The 20,647-nt window shown below is 37.6% G+C and overlaps 1 protein-coding gene across 32 annotated transcripts in view; it reads right to left on the bottom strand.

Moving 5' to 3' along the window:
• The window catches only part of PSD3 (pleckstrin and Sec7 domain containing 3), a 655,493-nt gene that overhangs the window by 269,318 nt on the left and 365,528 nt on the right, over window positions 1-20,647 (bottom strand). For 23 of the 32 annotated variants that reach the window (XM_070499774.1, XM_044751008.2, XM_070499757.1 and 20 more), the window contains 4 exons: window positions 5,045-5,239; window positions 4,865-4,945; window positions 2,681-2,793; window positions 63-121 (listed from right to left, as the gene is read on the bottom strand). In XM_070499774.1, coding sequence (XP_070355875.1) covers window positions 63-121; window positions 2,681-2,793; window positions 4,865-4,945; window positions 5,045-5,239 — 448 coding nt within the window. Of the gene's footprint in view, window positions 1-52; window positions 122-2,680; window positions 2,794-4,864; window positions 4,946-5,044; window positions 5,240-8,754; window positions 9,427-13,380; window positions 13,560-20,647 lie in introns of those variants that run through there. The other 9 variants (XR_011498768.1, XR_011498769.1, XM_070499776.1 and 6 more) reach the window with 7 other exon arrangements.

Genomic DNA, 20,647 nt, shown 5'->3' on the forward strand with positions numbered 1-20,647 from the left:
ACCAAAGCAAGATAAGACCAGGATATCCTGGATTTCTGTAAGCTTCACACACCTACACTTACGTGGCCGTGGAGATCTGTGTTGAGGAGCATCATCGCACAGGTGAGGCAATGGACCCCATCTAAGGAGAGAGACAAGGATAAGGAAAGAAAGCATTAATTCACTATTTCCTGTTGGACTCCTTATTATCATTAAAATAGCATACATTAGAAACCGATGAAAACACAACCCTGCAGCAGGGCACAACCAATCATGCTCATTTGGGGAGACAGAAAATAGATAAGAGTAAATTATTATAAGGACCTCAATGTACAGAGTGGAAGTCTACTGGTGATAAAGTAAATTATTCCTAACTCTCTGAGGGACAATTTAATGGTACATATCTTAAGCTTTGAAATAGTGCCCTTTGACACAGCAAATCTATTTCTAGGGCTTCACACTAAAGAAAGAAAGATCTACACAAAATACAAGGATATCCAAAGAAACATTGTTTACAATGGGGAACAAGTAAATCCGACCTTCAGAAACACAATTCTGTCATGTTGAAGTCATTAAAAATGTTGTCCAAGTTTACATGTTGAAATAGATATTTCATAATAAATTACTATATGAAAAAGAGATTATATGCACTATGATTCCATTTAAATATAAATACATCCAAAAGAAAATATAATATTAAAAGAGATTATCATCTCTGGATAGTGAGATTATAATTTTTATTTATATTTTCTCAATTTTCTATAACACAAGATATGGAAATAAAAATAAATTATTTAATACTGTTAATCTTTTTACTTTCCAAGAGGAAAATGAAGTAGAAAAGAAGCAAAAGTTAAAGAAAACCAAGGTTTGTGCCTTCTACTGTTTACTGGGTATTAGTTCTCTGGCTGACAACATCTAGGCAGGAACAGTTATCCTCTTTCCTGGCATCCTTTAAACGCATTCTTTAGGTTGACTGGTCCAGGATACCATGGATCAGACAAAAATAAAATACTGAAATAATCTGTGAAGATTAAAAAATTAAATATTCAGAGGAAAAAAGTTGCCCAAACAAGAAGGATCACCTCATACTTAAATGGAAACACGACTTTCTCTTCTTACTATATAAAGAAAAAGAAAAAGTACTAAGAGTTAAGCTTCTCATTTCCAAACCTCAATTCTCCTCCCTCATTCTCCTCCTGCAATTCTCAATCCAAGTATAGCAGACAACAGCAGTTGCAGATGCAGAAAAATCTTCTTAATCTATGCTACATGTACAGAAAGGCCTGTGCAATGACTGAATTCATGAATCAAAGACAGCTTATTTTTCAAAAGTATGCCTTTGAGTATAGTAGGTGACTTCTATTACTAATGTCTCTAAGTGGATGCTACTAAATGCCTATGTATGTTTATTCCAGTTCCAGTTTATTATCACAAATTCTAAACATATTCAAAACAAACTCCTGAATGCATTTGTAAAATTCAGTAGCCAGCTCTCAAATAACCTTATCAACAGCCAACTGAGTGCACAAATCCATATTCCTTATTTCACACAGGAATGTCAACATCCTCTTAGATTTGAAGAAAATTCTAATAAGAACAACCCTCTTCTATCCCTTTCATTCTCTAGTCAGTGCTGACAGTGGTAAGAGACAGTGAATAAATGGTCTAAATATAGTCAAAGAAGTAATAAAGAAAGACAAGCTCCCATTTTACAGATAGGAATGTGACTTCAATAATCAGATAGTTAATACAGCTACAACCTGCAGGGCAGAGGCAGGCGGAACAATCACTTTAGTCAATATCAAATACACTTATCCCAGTTAATTGGCAATACTGAAGCTAAGAGAGAATTACTATTTCTATTACATTTCATCTCAGTGATTTATTCCAGAATTTGTAAGTTTATGTAAGCTCCTCCAATTGCAAGTGAATGTGCTTGACTTCAAAGCCTGAAAAACTTTGCTATACTGTAGGAATTGAAATGGAGAAAAGATCCCTCTTCACCCGGTACATCAACAATTAAGAAGTCTAAAGTTGCTTTTTAAGAATAGCACAATAAACATAAACTTATAGTTTATTAAAATCATAAACCAAGTCAGCAGTCAGTGTTGTTATTACGAATATCAAACAAAATCACCAGAGATATACCACTAACTCCAGTGAGATTTGTAAATGTTTCCAAAACTCACCACAAAACCAAGCACACACACATTTCATCAAGAAGTTTAGAGATCAGATGTAGAGGAGGAAGAAATAAGAAAACTGACATTTCATTTAGTATAATGTGCTCTGCACGTAAAATCTCAGAGTGACAAAGCGTGAGCAATTTAAAGAAAGCATATTGTCATACTACGGAACTGAAAACTAGAGTAAAGATAACTAAAAGAAGAGTAAAGAATATTATGCAGTTATTAAATATGATGCTTTTAAACAACATCTGACGGCAATGAGAAAATCCTCACAGTGAAAGGGAAACAACTCTAACAATTCTAATCTGATATTAAATGTTGTATAAATAGACTAGAAGGAAGCAAACCAAACTTTTAAGAAGAGTTGTCTCTAGCTAATTTGAGATAGCCAGATGATTTTCATTTTCTTCGGTATAATTTTCCCTATTTTCCACAATGAAATGTAACTTCCATAATGAGGAAAATAACCCTTGTTATAAATAAAAATTGAAGCATTTCCATCAGATTACCTTGTGAAGCAATGGTATCTGGGTTACAATAAAAATATCTATTGGAGAAGTGTATTAAAACTCTCTCTCGTTCTTGAGTTTCTCCCACAAGAGAAAATGCTTTAAAGAAATACCTAAAAAGGAATTAAGGGGAAAAAAGTGAAATTTTAGAAAAAGTCACTGTTTTCCTTATGTTTGATAGTTAAAGTTAATTCATACAAATATAAGAAATTAATTATACAAAATAAGATATTCTACAGTGATTTAAAAAAAATCACTTACTAAAAGACCATTCAGTATAAATTCATGCTGACATTTAAATTCTATAAAATGTCAACATAAAAGATGACATGGCAATACTATGGTGGCCAACACATCAAGAAAAGCTTTGGGGAGGCAAGTAATTTCCCCACATGACTAAGTGTCGAGTAGCCAATTTTAGATCAGTCAGATAAAAACCAAAGAGCACTTAAGACAAAATGCATAACCACATAGGCTGGTTTTTTCCAACTGTTGCCAATCTTCCCCCCTCCCCAGGCTTCTTCTCCCCCAATTCCTCCAATACATAGTTGTATATTTTTAGTTGTGGGTCCTTCTAGTTGTGGCATGTGGGACGCCACCTCAATGTGGCCTGATGAGCAGCGCCATGTCCGAGCCCAGAATCTGAACCAGTGAAACCCTGGGCCGCCAAAGGCGGAGTGCACGAACTTAACCACTCGGCCACGGGGCCAGCCCCTAGACTGGGTTTTAAAACTCTACATGGATAACAATCTTTTCCTCATTTTGTTACATGATTATAATCACCACTGACCCACTGTTAAAATCACAATTATATTGTCTTGTGCACAGTAAATTTCTGTTAATTTTATTTTTCCTATCGTCACATTATTAATTTGTTACACAAGGAGGAAATTAGGAGATAAAACCCTAATTTATTCCTTGAATTAGGAATAAATTAATTTATGTATAAAACTTCTTTGAACAATAGAAAATATGCCCAGAACCACACACCAATCTAAATCAGAGTCACTAAGAGTATTGTCTATTACAGATAAATCCAGATGACCCTCACTTGACAAAGTAGATGCATTTCCCTAAACGTGAGACAGGAAGCAAAAAATCATTTAAAATGTTCTAAGAAATCTTACTATTGAAAAAAACATATAATAAATCTTATTACTATGATGAAAATGTTGCTCTCTGCCTTATTTATAGTTTGTTAATCTATATTTATTGATCAAACTTTAATTTTTCATAACTTTTTTTTATGAACCACATCAAAGAAAGCAAAGCAGAAACACAGATCTTTTCTCCACTCTTACCTGTTTTCATGGAAAACCTATGAGTACCCTTGATTCATGCAAAGAGGCACAGAATAAGTCACTGTTGTGCATTCTAATGCAAATGTCCTCACTTCACCTCCCAGGACTCAGTTTCCTGATTTGTAAAACTAGAGGGTTACACAAGATGATCTCAGAATTCCTCCATGTCTGACACTTTGTAGAGACTATAAGGTTACATGCTCACTGTGTTTCACCCACAGCTGCTCTTAGAGTTTTACAGTCTAATATGGGATGAGAAGTGAGGGTCAGTGTGCTTAAGACACCTTCATTTGAACACATCAACAAAAAGTGCTACTGCCTGAAACAGTTTTACTGTTTACTATCAGATACTTTCTACTGATATTTATATTGATATTCATTTTTAATCCCATTCATGAGTTAATTCCAAAGTATCGTCTTAAAAGGTTATTTGGCTATTGTAAACAAATGCTTAGGAAAAAAAATCTATAATTCTACAGTCTATAGACTCTGCCTTTTTCTTTATTCATCATTCGAAAACTACCTTCCCACAGACTATTTTTTCTCAAGACTTACTTTGCCATCATTCTTTACTGTCATCTACTAGATGCAGTCATGTGTGATTTCATAAAAATGATGTATTTTCTCTTTTTTTTTTTTTTGCTTTTTCTCCCCAAATCCCCCCAGTACGTAGTTGTATATTTCAGTTGTGGGTCCTTTTAGTTGTGGCAATATTTTCTCACTTTTAATTACATTTAACATCTATAGCATAATCTGAGCTAATTCACAAAGTAATTATGGGTTTAAAAAAATAAAATCAGATTTTAGCTCCAGCACATTACTTTCTTTTCTCAGAGTTAATTATTTGGAGGCAAAGAAGAACAGAAGTGATGCTTAATCATACCTGAGAGACTGATCCAGCGTCATTCCTGTAAAATCAAAAAACTTCAGATATTCTTCAGCAACTAGTTTGCTAAATTCATTGCTATAAGAAAACATAATAGACTTGATTATTAAAACTGAAGCTATTAAAACACACATACAAAAGGATACACTCAGACACTGGCCTCAGGACGGAACGTACTTCTTGCCTAGGTGCTTTGCAACATCCGATCTTTTGAATCTGTCTAGTTGATAAAGGCGTTTGGCCAACCTTTTGGCTGCTTCTATGTTGCTGCTGGTACCATTACTGAGACTTTCCGGGGTCTCCTTTTCCAGAATTTCAGTGCTCCCCATTTCAGAATGAGCCTCTAGCAATGTTGTTTTCACCCCAGCGTTGCTGTGAGAATTGATAAAGAAGGAGAAAAAAGAAAAGATTTTTCTTGTGCAGCAAAAAGGGAAATAGCTAATGAAACTATCATGATATTGTAGAGCCAACTAAATGAACACTATTTTAAATGAGATTGTCTTACAGTTATTCATAAAAATATTTTCTGTTACTGTACTTCAACGTACTAAAGAAGTATTGCTTAAATCCTCAATGAGCAGGTCTCAAACCTTTTGGTCTCAGGACCTTTACATTTTGAAAAGCATGAAGGATTCCAAAGACCTCTGTTTATGTGAGTTATATCTATATCTGTCTATCTTATATCTACTATACCTATATGATACTCACCACATTAGTAATTAAAACAGAAAATCTTCAAATATTAACTCATTTAAATATAATAAATCTATTTCACGAATACATTTTTATTAAAAATAACTATAATTTCCAAAACAATAACAAAATTCAGTGAAATAAGCAACAGATTTACTTTTTTTTTTTAAACAAATTTCTTTAATAGTTGGCTTACCAGAAGACAGTTGGATTATCATAGCCACTTCTACATTCAAGCTTTAACAATATACTGTTTTGGTTGCAATACATTGAGAAAATCTAGCCTCATACAGATATTTAGTTAGAAGAATGACGAGTATTTTAATATCCTTTTCAGATAACTGTAGATATTCTTTTTTGATATGACACCCAAATAAGACAAGTGGCAGTTTCTTAAAGGTTAGTTGCAACACAAAATCTAAAATTGTATCAAGGAAATTTTGTGCTTTTACATTAAAATCTATCTTACACTTTGAATGAACTTTTACCCAGGCATGATTCTGCAACATGCATTGGGTCATCTGCAAAATATTTGCTGACACATGTCATTTTATAATATAAAAAAAATCACATTCATTAATGTCACTACCAAAATCTTCAGAAAAGTCTTAGGTACTGAGGAGCTGTCAAACTTTTGGTGGCAGATATGATTTCCAAAATTCCAAGTTTTAATTGAAAGCTCAAATTTTATCATTGGCAACAAACATTGTGAGATGTTTTCCTTAAAATAATAGGCTCACTCTATTAATTTTCGAGAAAATGTTTGCCAATAACCATAGTTAGTCATACTTTGAAGGAAAAAGGGCATTCCAAGAAAAACAAAACTAGTTTATAGCTCACAACTCAAATTACACATGAGTGCTTTTCCTGGCAGCAACCCGCAGGAGCAGGAGTGCTGCATGAACATCTTCCATTCCATCACACGTGAAATTAGAAGACGTGTTCTCAAGAGTGGAAACGTAATTAATCTGTACTGCTTTATCAAGGACAGGTGAAACTGCTTTATTCAGGTGAAATTGGCCTCTGTTTTTATTTTGAGTCCAGGGCAATGAAGAATATATCAATAACTAGAACAGTGTGGTACCACTACCTTGATATGCGCTAAGACCCCCACAATTGCTTTCATACCATCAGTGCAAATATCGACATGGTGAAAAAGGAAAATAATGCTGTACAGTTATTATAAAATAACTTTGACCTCACGACCCTACAGAAAAGGTCCTGGGAAGCCCCAGAGACCACACTGAGAACCTCTGCTCCAGAAAGGGGTCACAAGCTCTAGCCTGTGGCTGGCTGTGGAATGCTACATCATGCATTTATAACACAAAACCAACAAAAACACAGTAATTTCCAAATCTTCATTTTAACTTGGTAACAAAACAAAGCTAGTTCGTGATAAACTACTGTGCTTAAGCAGCCTTCCAACACACCACAGATTCTAATCCAGACATAGTCAGAATTTTTCTGTAATGGATCAGATAGTAAATATTTCAGACTTGCAGGCCACAATAAGATCCTTTCACACAAGATTATTTTTGTTGTTTTGTCACAATCTTTAAAAATGTAAAAGCCATTCCGGGCTAGGCTGAATGGAGTACACAGGCCCTGCTCTATCCCCTAGTTCTTTAACCTGGCCTGAATATGTAAAGTAACTATTTATTGTCTAAATCAGAACACTTTGGAGAGGGAACAGAAACCATAAAATCATTAAACATGTAATTATAACTGTTACAAAGCGTAAAAAGAGCATTACCCAAGAAAAATTAGTTGTAAACTTACATCATGTAATAAATGACAAAAATCACAGTAGCAAAAACAAATATACTTTCAAGAAGAACTGTTCAATCTCTACTTTGTCATTTATTCTACCCAACCTAGAACTTCCTGTTTCCTACTGCTCCTCCAACTCAGTGGCGGCCCGGCAGCGTCACCACCCCGCAAATGTAGCTCAGGCCACGACCTGCTGGCGCCCACGCGGTCCTCAGGGCTGCAGGGTCCCAGGCTTCCCCAGCCACTGTCAGCCTGCAGGGAGTTAACTGTCCCCAGCAACCCCTCTCTAAGCTGATCTTGTCAGCAAGTCCTTCACATGCTGTCCTTGCAAAGGGGAGGGAAAAGAGATAGAGGTGATCACACGCTGTCTTTTAGACTCAACTATGTGAAAATGCTGTTCAATGCACATGTCAGCTCACACATTCAGATGAGACTGTGGAGAAGCTGGAAGCACAAAGTGGATGTTTATCAATCCCATGCTGACTTATTTTACCAAAAAATGACGATGCTTCACTTTTTAAAGTCAAAGTCACAGGCTAAACCATAGTCAATGCCAGGACAACAGACATAAAATGGAACTAACCGCAGCAAATCAGGATGTTTGGCAACCCTCCTTCAACAAACAGCCACCTAAACAATTTCCTAACAGAAATAACCACTAGTTGAAATTAACTGCTTCATATGATGACATCTTCATGCAAATATATTTAAATATTTTTTCATCCTAAATATTCCTTTATAGAATTCACACTACCAGCCAATTTTGTGAAATTTATCCTATCAGAAAACAATATTTAATTATTATGTACAGCAATCTATAATAAGTAACCTCAATAGAAGAAATTTCTTTTAAGGGCAACTCACAGTTACTTTGTATTTTTCCACATAAGTGGTGGAAATGTAAAATACTGACTCCAAGAGCCATTTTAGTTACAATCAAGTATTTTTTATAACTAAAAAAAATCCCTGGAGTTGTGTTCCCACGCATTCTTTTACTCTACATATTAGTTATCATGTAGGAAAAACAAATGTCAAAGAAAGAATTTTCTTCTCAATTCAACTGCTACTTACTGTTCACTTTTCGGGGCAAATTCATGGCATATATTTAATCATTCCTGGTAAATAATGTAATTATATCACATATATAGTATGGCAAAGATTTTGTTCAAATACAAGAGACTTATCCTATTGAACATATATTCTTAAAAATGTAGCAGTCAAAATAATTCCTGTTTATCATGTTTCTCATTTCTCATGTTTGTCTCCTCTTTTTATCTTGCCTAGCCCAGTCTATTTCACCTCATTTTCTTTACATTCACCAGGAGGAGGTAATTTTAAAATCTGTACACATCAGACTTCTCTGGATCTTCTTGAAAAAACCTTCAGTAAAAAAAGAAAGTAAGGACTAAAATGAGGATAAATACCTAGATTCCTAGATGGCTTCATACTGTCTCACTTCTCAATTCATGAGATTACATGAACAAAAACAGAGACTGCTCCTTTTAAGTCAGAAAACCTGGAAACATAATGCCACCACAAACTCACCAGCAACCAGAGAGACAGCAAGAAGAACTCATCACGGAGCCCAGGGTGCGCCTGAGCCGTGCATCCCCTCAGAGCCCCTCCCCAGTGCTCCCTGCCCCACAACTCCAGTGCTGGCTGCTCTACCCGGCCTTCCAAGGACCTGGCTCCCTGTGAGGTCACGTTACTATGACCTCACATTCTCAGCAGTGTTTATTGTTGGGGTTTTTGTAATGTTTTTACAGCCCCAATAAAAACAGGAGCCAGAACACAGGAGCCCCTGTACACCAAGAGCATAAACAACAACGGCAGCCCAGCGTCGTTCACACTTGATAAAGCAAACTGGATGATCCCTCTCAGTGGGGACAACACCCCATTTTGTTTCCTGGAATACACAAGTTATTGTCCATCTATTCTGTTGAGTATTAGATGCTTTCAGTGGTTTGAAGTTTCCCTTCTTTTCTCTAGTTCCCCTTTTATTTCCTTGATCAAGTAACTTTACAATCTCACAAGGTGAACTCCCTACCAGTCACTTAAATAGAAAAGACTTCACAGGAGGTTCTCCCTGTGTTCTGTAAATGCGGTACGTTATCCTCCAAACAAATGTGGTAACGCTCTCATCAAAGAAGGATCAGACCACTGAGTCTCATCACCAGGCCTTTCCGAACCTTTTTATCCTACTAGGATTACCAGATTTTCCAAATAAAAATGGGACACACCCAGCATAATTTGAATTTCTGATAAACAACAAATAGTGTTGAGTATAAGCATGTTCCAAATATTGCACAGGGCATACTTACGCAAAAAAAATTGCTCACTGCTTATCTGAAATTCAAATTTAACTGCACATCCTATATTTTATCTGGTAACCACATCTCCTGAAACGTTTGCTCTGAGCTCTATTTAAAGAATCCCAATTACGGTATTCCCTGTCCATTGGTAGCATGTTGCGCAATCAGCTTCCTTCTGGGTTTGTTTTGACTTGCTTCTGTGATTTAATTTTCATTCCTACTATTTTTCTGTTCTTTTATCAAGACCTTCTCTCAGTTGCCCATGACCTACTGATTTTTCTCTAATGTCCTCTAAATACGAAAAAAAACCCTCTTTCTCTATATTTTCACCCTTCTTTTCCAGCCTGCACACTGCCACCACAGAAGTGATAATACACCTCCTTTACAAAAATCCTACACAAGATAAAGTCCATATTCTGTGTCATGTCATATGAGGCCCTTCACAAGCTGACCCCAACTGCTCGTTTCAATCTGTCATCTACCATTTTCCTCCTGATCCACCTGCAGAGAAACATTACCTGTGCTCACACATCCCTTTCAGTGCTGTTTCCTTTCTCACTCTTATTATCCCCACCCCAATATTCTTGGGTGCCCAAAATTCTGCAAATTCTTACTGACCCTGCAAGAGCCCAGGTGAAATAACAGCTTTTCTAAGAATCATATTCCAATCCCCTGGCTGCATTCTCAGCGCACCTGAGTTATACCTTTATCATAGGTCTGCCTTTTAAAAATCCCATCTCTCTCCCCCACCAGTATCTATACACACCACAGGAGAAGCCTGAAGTTATCAATAGCCATCTGTTAAAAGAATGCAAAAACTGAGCAATCATCTGAGTCCATATCTTGCACTGTCTTCTATGCTATGCTATGAATAATAACATGTGGCAGTCACTTTCTAATTCATTATGACTAATCCTCTAAAGTTCCAAAGAGACTGATATCAGCAGAAGGTACCAGATAGATTGTCTTATTTCATATTTACTTTGAATTTAAATTTTAAAAAATTCTTTAAATTTTTATTTAATCATGGTAATAAAACTAGGATTAAAAAATAAAGTAGGTTAAGGTGTCAAAGGTTTCCTCCTGTATTTATAAAGCATACCTGGGAGTGGAGCACAGAAACAACAAATAGCCGCCTAGTTCAATTTTATACATACACTAGGTAAAGGCAAGTCAGAAGAATCCCAAAGAGTGGGAAGAAATGACTCCAGTTACAAGTGGAATAAAAGAACCAGAGAGAGCAAGATGACCCCGTTGCCCCTCTTCAAGCTGAAGATACAAACACAGAGGCCTGGAACCAATAGACTCAAGAAAGCCAGTACAAATGTAGAGCTTTCGTGGCTGGAATGAAAGTCAGTAGAGAAGAGTTCTGAGTACATCAGAAGCAAGATACACTTAAAACTCTCAAGCATAAATTCCCTCTAAGAAAGGAAAAGGAATCTTGTCGACCATCATTATCTATGGCATTTATGTCTCAGGCATTCCAGATAGTACATAATCTAATCTTGAAGTAAACGTAAATGAGAAATGATTCAGAACAGCTACAGCACCTCCAGTGGTACCACTCACCTAAGGGCATCTAACATTGGAAGGCATCTGCTATGCGCCAGCACTGGGATACGCACTTCCTAGGGACGGTCTCATTTAATCTTCAACAATCTTAGTGAAATAGGTAGTGGTATCCGCATTTTACAGATGGAAACTGAGGCACAGAGCTGGACACAGACAGTGGGACTTCAGCACTCCAGTCCTCTATACTCTCTATTACTATTCATTTTGCTACATTTCTAGTCATTTTCTGGTATATATGTTTTCGCTGATTCAACAAACATTAGCAAATTATTTACCATGTGCCAGGCAAAGTTTTAGGTGCTTGGAACATTCAGTAAACAAAACAAAACAGAAAAAAAAAGAGAGAAAAAGAAAACCCTTCTACCCCAGGGGAGAAATAAACAATAAACATAATAAATGCATAAACTATATAGCATGTTAGAAGATGATAATTGCTATTAAAAAATAGAGCAAAGAAAGAAAGATCAAGAATTCCAGTTTGGGGGCGGGAGTTGATATATTTTATATGAAGTGGCTATAGGAAGCCGGAGCAACTTGAAGGGCAGAGTTGCCAGCAACTAAGGGAGGGAAGACTGAAGTTGGTACAGGTTTTGAGAGAAAGAAGTTCCACTGTAGACATGTCACCTTTGAGGTGTCTATTAGATATTCAAGCAGATACATGGACATGAGGCTATGTGAAGTGCTCAGAAAAGACATGTGCCAGACAGTTAGCCACTCCAGGGAATTCTCAGACTGTTGGCCTCAGGTGGCCCCAGCACTTTCTTTTAAGGTCCAAGACGATTCTGATGTGATGTCAGGATTTTGAGCCACCACTTTAACTCATGGGAAACCACTAGGGGTCTAAAGAAGGGAAAAGGGAATCAAACAGACTTGGAATTTGCTAGGATCACTTTTGCTTGTAGCATGGGAGAAAAACTATAGGGAGACAAAATTGAAGGCAGAGAAACCAGCTAGAGAAACTTATCAAAATAGCCTGGTCAAGAGATAAGAACCTAAATTAAAAAACAGTTCATGTGAATATAAAGGAAAAGCTTGTTCTGAAAGATATTTAGAAAGCAAAGTTAAAAAACAGTTCATGTGAAGATAAAGGAAAAGCTTCTTCTGAAAGATATTTAGAAAGCAAAGTGGGGGCCGGCCCAGTGGCGCAGCGGTTAAGTGTGCACGTTCCGCTTCGGCGGCCCAGGGTTCACCCGTTCAGATCCCGAATGCGGACATGGCACCGCTTGGCAAGCCATGCTGTGGTAGGTGTCCCAGATATAAAGCAGAGGAAGATGGGCATGGATGCTAGCTCTGGGCCAGTCTTCCTCAGCGAAAAGAGGAGGATTGGCAGCAGTTAGCTCAGGGCTAATCTTCCTCAAAAAAGAAAGCAAAGTGAAAGAACATAATGAGTGATTTGGGATGTGTGTGGAGTTGTGCTCACAGAGAGCGCAGGAGGCTACTCTGACTTAGAAGCTGGGCATAATGTGATGCCACCAACCAAGACAATGAATACAAGACAAGAAGAGAAGACATACAACAGAGGGCACGTGTGCATACAGAGAGAAACAGGACATAGGAGGACAAAAGACCATGAGTTTGGTTCAAAGACATGATAAGTATAAGGTGTCCAGAGGACACCGAGGCAGAGCTGTCTGGTTGCTACAGCAACCATCTTCTACCTGTGGAAACAGTATAGGCAGAGTAGTCACCCCTATATTGGTGGATGGGATCACCTGGTGAGAGGCTGTAGCATGCAATATGACGAAGGAACCCTGAAACATGCCAACAAGAAATATGTCTAGGAATGTATTCATCTGAACACGATTCCTTTATAGCAAAAGAATTAGGAGGTCTCCCAATTCTTTATAAATGCAAGTGCTCAGTTTGCCAGTAACAATTATTAATTTAGAAGATGCTAAAAGCAAGTCTCTACCAAAAATCTCGAGCCTTTATAGGATAAGCATAAACAAAACCTAATTATCAAAACTCCTACTAGCTATTTCTCTGTTCAGCAGAGAGGCCAAAATTCAGTCTTTACCCATGAAGAATTTTAACAAGTACCACCTGGAGGTTCTGCCTCCTCAGTATACCTTTTAAACCTCACTCATCTTACTCAGTCTTGCATTCAGTATTCCAGAAGAGGGCACCAACGTGCAAGGCAGTGGCACAGAAACTGACCAAACTCACCAAGTGAATGAAATAGGCTGCATTTGCCTTGGGAGTATTGATTCCCAATAAACAACCGGACTCTTCACCCTTCTTAGACATTCATACTCTTCTGGGGCACGATCCAGATGACGCAGGTTTTCAGTTTTGGGGTTCTTTTTTGTTTTTCTCTATGAGGCAGCAGCTTTTCTGGGCCAGCTCTCGAACAAGGATGTAAAATCCGTATTACTATCAAATCAACTTTAATTCAAGCGCATCATAAAAATTTGAGATTAATCATTTGCAATGCAATCATTACTAGATGTTCAGTTTGCAAACAAGGAGGAAAAAAGATTCAAAAACATTTACACATTCATTATTTGCACAAAAGCTTCTTTGTGCCAACTGGGCTCAGTGAATCCCAATTCCAGTGTACAGGAAAGGAGGAGTGAACCATTTGCAGATGGACTAACTTATTTTCCTGGAATGCTCTTAAAATGTCATTGGATATTCTGATTTTATATCTTTCATGAAAAACAGCTTTTGGCTATGTTTCTTCATTGCCTCGATATGACATTAAAAATCTCTAATGACACCATACCACTCTCCACGCGGGCAAAAGGAAATAAAGCCGGGGGGGCAACTGCATTCCATTTCCTTGTAAATCAATAAGTAGGCAGTCTGAAGTTGACCGTGTCATTTAATAACTGTGGTTAAGATATACTGCACACTCAGCTGGAGACAGGGTGGTCTGAATTTAGACAACACACCCACCACTCTTCACAGAAAAACACCTGCTTATCCAGGCCAAGATATCACATCCCTTCCTGTTTCTCCAAATCCAAATTATCTAATTTAAAAAAAATTTGTTTAGAGGAAAGTACTGACAGTCTCAATAAACAAATCCATCATAAACTCACAAAAACACTCCCTCCTTCAAAGGAAGAGGTAAGAGGTGCTACTTGGCCCCATGACACAGGAAAAAAGTAAGACAGGTAAAAGGGACTATCTAAATGGCCAGAGACCAGAAACTTCCCTCGTGGAAATAAGTAAGGGTGCTCTTACTGCCCAATGCAATACAATTATAAACAAGAAAATTTAACACCCTTAGCAGAATATTTACTATAACATAGAATGAGATCAAGTCTATCCTTCCGAAGAAAATTTATAAAAAGAAATGTCAAATTTTTAAACGTCAAAAATTGCCTGGACTAGCTCCTCTTTCCTTTTCTCTCTGCAATCCCTACCAACTAACTACAAAGAGACAGACAGACGGACAGACAAAAAATAGTCACATACATCCCTATATAATAAGAAAGATAATGACAATGGCTGTTTTTACATGGTGTTTATAACAATATTATTCCTTAGTGATTCCCTCTATAGAAGGCCATTCAATAATACAATCTATCATTTAAGAAAAAGTCAATTCAAAAGTAATAAATCCCAACCAACCATCTAAAAACTCAATATATGCTTTATTATTAGTTAAATCATAATCATCTAAATTTTTTGGGGGTTCTTAAGGTATGTTTTCATATGTGATTATCTGATACTGGAAAGTGATCAGTTTTCTGTCACTATGTTGTCTCATTGAGGAAAGGTTCTGACTAAAACATAATGGTTTTAAAGTGCCATACTCTGCCCCTTCCTACTCCCTGAGGAAAAAAAATGCTATGAAGCACATAACTACTTTCACCTTAAACCATCTTCTAACTATTCGCATTAATGGCGTCCAACACATTTTAAGAATGCAATGAAAAATTTTTATGCAAAAATTTCTCTTCTGTCCACATTTTTGCTGGGTTGAATTAGAATTGGTATATATTCACTGGGCATCAGAGCTGGGCAACGAAAGAAGGTATAAAGAAGGTGGGCAACAGCGGGGGCTCAGGACAGCCAGGGAGGGCATGAATGAACTCTGACCAACATAAAGGGCAAGAGACACTCCACAAAGTAGACAATCCTTACATGGGTAAACCACAATCTTATATTGCACACAGCTTGTTAAATCGCGTCACATCCAGAGCTGGTGCAGCTACACCAGCCCTGTGAGTCCCTGTTTCCTGCCCAGCACACCGCTCAGAGGCGCCTAAAGCTGGTCGGAAGTACCCTCTTCTAGTTTGAAAGCAGTGCCCAGAGTTAGAAGATGCATCTTAATTCAGGGATTCAAGTTGAGCGGGTTTTTTAAATTAATCCCTGCTAAAAGTCTCGACCTAGAACTTATTTCTTTTTAATGTCATTTACTTGAGAATAACCACCATTAGGGATAAATAAGTAAAAATTCGCTTATTAAACATAAGTATTCTATCCCTAAACTAAACATTACAACTGCTCAAAAGTGTACATGGAAATATGAATTTGACTTGATCAAATACCCTCTGGCATGTCGAGGTAATAAATATCATCATCTAGCCAGAGACCATCAGTTCTGCTCTCCTCTGCTCCCTCTTCCTTTTCTCTGCTAGCTCTTCCATCTTCTGAAGAACAAGAGGCTTTAAAAATATTTTGTGTGTTTAGATACTCTCCAACTTTTACCATCTCTGTTAGTGCTTTCTGCTCTATCCTCATATTCCTACAAATAGCTGTTTTCGCCCTCCTGTACCCTGACCTTGGCTGCGCTCAGAACTGCCCGCCTGCCCTACAGGGCCCCTCTGCTGCTGACACATCCACTACCTGACAGTGCAGTGTCACCTTGCAAACACCTTCTGCAGTCTGCACAGCCCATGCAGTTCCTACTACAGCAGCATGTGTATCAGCGTATTCTCTCCATACTGAGTTTCCCCCAACTGCTTCTCATTGCAACTACACTGAAAGCTGCTGTATTTGATATGTGGAGAGTTTCCCAGATTTGCCTAACAAATTTTGTGTGCAATTTTAAAGGGAAAAAATTAGCTCCTTGACGAGAGTACAGGAAGATCAGCAGGAAGAGAATTCTCTAAGGAAATAAAATCCTGTATCTGTCATTTTCTGCTTTCATCTCTTTACAATCAGCTCACCTGGAGACAGATCAAAGGGGCCACCTTCCTCTGGGGCCATGGGAATAACAAGGGACTTTTCCACTCTTTATTGCCTGTGATGAGTTAGTGAGAATATCCACACACATTTTTGTCTTAACATGTTTTATAAACATGTCTAGAATGTTTACTGTGCTCTGTACACTGTTCTAAGCACTTTAACTAACCAAACCCCTTTAACAACTCTACGATAGGTACTATTATCATTCCCATTTTACAAAGGAGGAAGCCGACACATGGCGATGTTAAATAATTTCACATGGTCACACTGCTGGTAAATGGCAAAGCTGGGATTAGAGCCCAGAGCAGGCAGTTTTAGCTGCCGAGTTCAAGCTCTTAACCAATATGCTGTGGCCTTTCTTCTGTGCTATATTACTATAGATTACACTTCAGGCATAACGTTGGTATAGAGAAAAAAAAGTCTACTTTTTAAAGGACATCCATATGACACGATTATGGTTTCATAATTAAATGTATACAACCAAATTTGCATAAATTCTCTCTGCAATTACTTAGTAAAGCACCTACTATGTGCTGGACATACTTATAGATGTAGGGGTGCAGAAAGGACTGTAACAAAGTCCTGCCCTTATGCAGTTTTACCTTCTAATAAGAGGACACAGACAGTAAACCTCCCCCCATGCCCTCCTTTTACCCTTCCACAAATATTTGCTGGATATCTGTTATGAGTCAGACACTGTTCTAGGTAAATATGAAGTGTTCAATAAAGCATCAGACAGACAGAAGTCCTTGCTTTCCATTCTAACATTCGGACAGTGATAGTGGTATGTGCCTCGGAGATAGACAGCCAAGGAAGGGAACGCGGAGGTAAGGCTGCTATTTTATTCATGGCAACAAGAAAGCACCATTTGAGTAGAAAGCTAAAGAAGTGAGGGATAGGGCCTTGCAAGGTATCTTTAGGAAGAGCATTCCAAACAAATGCAATGGCCTGAGCAGGACTGTGTTTGGAGCAGAGAGAGGCCACCGTGGCTGCAGGGGAGGGGACGGATGGGCCTCAAGAGGCCATTCACTTACACTTCCAAAGTAGTCACTCACTCAAAAATCCCCAAATCAATGCCAGTTCTCAAACATCTCTGGTCAGAAAAGGCACAACAATTTAGAAGAGGCTGTTAGCATCTTGTACATCTCAGGCACACTGTCAGTTCCTCCCTACTTCTGTAGAACGTTTGAGGACCCTCAGCGTCAGCTAAAGGCCCAGGCTCCAGTAATCATCTACTCCGTCCCGCAGCACGAAGACCCGCTGCATACGCTCTCCAGTACTTTCCCCACAGGGTTGGTCTGTGACTTTTCTAAGGCTGAATCCAGATCTTCATCATACTTCTATCCCAGTGCCTAGGGCGATGGCTGGCACATACCCGTGTTCAATAAGAGTGTCCTAAGCCAAACCGCAAAAAATTCAAAAAGAAAGTCAAATGACTGTGTGCTCATCTCAACACACCAATCAACTTGACTGGAAGATGCCTGAAAATAATAATCAGGATGCTTCCTCTCATGAACCTGTATAAAAAGCTGAAAGTCTCCACTGTGAGTTTGGGTGGCCTATAGCCATCAAGTTAGAATTATTCCAGTAATTCTAAGTACTTTCCTCATTACGGAATCTAAAAGCTTTGACCAATAGAAAACACTTACCGGTGAGTTCTCTCTAGACTTTTTTCCTAGGTTTAAAAAATTTTTAACATTACCCCCTCTTTATTAACACAATGGGTGAATAGGAAAAAGCAAATATGAAAAAGTGGCCAAAGCTAAGTGGGCAGAATGCAAGGGGGCCTTTCAATTCTTAGTAAACTAAACATAAAAAAGGAAAATCATGATTACTAGATAAAAAGATCATATACAGTAGCCTAAAAAGAAAAGTAGCATTGCCAGTTTCCAAGATCTGTATGTTCCTAGGCAGGATGTTTAAGCTGGTTTCTTCCCATCGTCAGTTATTATTCTGTAAAATAGTTACCAAATTTTAGGGAGCTGTATATCGCCTACCTTGCCCTTTGATTTCATACTATCACACTCCAAAATCAAACTATCCTGCAGTGGGAGGGGGAAGAGCTTTCTGTTGCTTAATGTAAATTACATCAGTTATCTGCTATCTAACTCGTTTTAAAGTATTTTGGTATTTTAACATTAAATCCTGGGATTTTGGAGGTAGTTTAGTAATGTGAGCTGGAACAGATTTAATTACTGGACATGAGACAAGACAATCTGCTCTGCAAATAAGCTGAGAATTAAAGAGACACAGAAGACAACAAATTTAGTGAATGCCCCTCTCTCTCAAAAACAGAGAGAGAGTCTTTAAAATCAGATGAGGAGAAGAGGAGAAGTCACATTTTCTGGCTTTCAAACATGTGACAAGCCCTTTACATATATCATCTCATTTTAAGGAGAAGCAGAACCTCCTCCTAGTGCAGGTTCTTTCAGTGAATTTTAAAAAGGTATCCCTCTGGACAAACGAACTACAGAAAGGCATCTACCTTGGTACTCGTTTTAGATGAAGGAAGCTCTGCCAGGGCTCACAGCTGAGCAAACGGACTTCAGGGCATGTGTCTACTTCTCACATCCAAGACCCCTGAGGCGGTCCAAAGAAATTATGCAGTAATTAGGACAAACACCTACCTTTAGGCCACATGGCCTTAAGAAAGCAAACTGCAGAACTTTCCAGCAGTAATCACCCAACAACTCAGTGTTCACATGACAGACAACAACTGAGGTTGAGAGATAGCACTTGCCCTTCGAATCACGTCTTCTGACTCCAAATCCAACACTTTTTGTCCACTGAACCATTGTCTACAGCAGAAATGACAATGTAAATAACTGGTAACAGTCAGCCTTCCCAAAGGGTAGGCTCAGTCTCAACAAAGCGTGGCAAATATTTTTCAAGCAAATTGAAAATGACAAAAAGTCTGGTCAAGGGAAAGGGTGGTGGGAGACACTTCTGGAGGCCCAGAATATTAGTAAAGGAAAGGATGACATCAGAGGCAGTGTAGATCAGCCTGAAGCCACAAAAGGCATCCTCCAGAACCAGATCACAGCTCTTCCTATAAAGGGAGGTGGACAACAGGAAAAGCTAAGGATGCTACTGAACAGAAACTCAAAGTCCTTTCCCCGTCCCGTTTTTGCCACCGAACATCTCCAGAGAGATGAGGCAAAAGTGGCACTGCTTTTGGCAAAAGTATCTACATACAAGTCCATATTATATTTCATTGATTCTTAAACACATTTTCTTTTTACATTTCATAGTTCCTGAAATTAGGGTGGCTTCTTATATAGCAACCAGTACAGCTGCTGTCTGCCAGGCAGGTGTATGTTATCTGCGTTCAAAGGAAAATATACATTGTTGGTTTAATCTTGACTTAACATTTACAATGTCTTCAAAAAGACTATGCTATGAATTGTTTTTGAAACAAAAGTATTGTGTATGGATAAGGCATTGAAAACAAGCAACTAAAATAATTATTTTTATGTAAATTATTTTTATGTATTATTTTATGTGAAAATCTATAAGTTTAAGAATTATTAAAAATTCTAAGTGTTAAAAGCTTTGTGTCATAGTTAATTGGTGGTATATTACTTGGTAGTTAATGATTTATCTCCTAATCAATAGCATCTTACATTTAAAAAATTCTAGGCCTCTTTGTTTTCACTAGTGTACATTTGCCTTAAATTTCAGTATCATTTAGTTTTTAAATAGAACATTGTATTCTCTTCCTTGATTTACTGATTTATAGGCCATAATAGTAAACTTCTTTACTTTCCATTCACTCTGTTTTGGAGGAGGCAAGTTATTTTGAAGTTCTGGCTTTTACATTTAATTCTAGAATTTTATGGCAAACTCCTCAATCATCACCATTCAAAATGACACAAACATACCCTCTAATCAACGTTTTAAGATACTAAGTGTAGCCAAATGAGAACAATATTTTGAAAGCATTGCTATTACCCTTACTTCACAAAGAACATATTTGACATTAGAATTAAAATTTTGCTTCTCCAATTTAAAAAAAACATAATCGTACCAAGATTCAAAATGCTAAACTTTAAGACTACAAGGATCTATTCCTCATCAGAAAAATACAAAGTAAATGGATTTTATGTGAATCACTTAAGACCAGTATTTACAATCAATGTCTAACAAAATCAGATGAAAACTCAGGTTTTCTCTAACAAAATTGCATATTATTTTTCTCATTGATGAGTTTCTGTGGAAATGAAGACTATTTTCCAGTTAATTCAAACATTGCTACAGATATTAAATATCCATATTGCTTTAATATCAAAAT

Source organism: Equus asinus, chromosome 27, assembly GCF_041296235.1.
Source record: "Equus asinus isolate D_3611 breed Donkey chromosome 27, EquAss-T2T_v2, whole genome shotgun sequence".
Taxonomy (NCBI): Eukaryota; Metazoa; Chordata; class Mammalia; order Perissodactyla; family Equidae; genus Equus; species Equus asinus.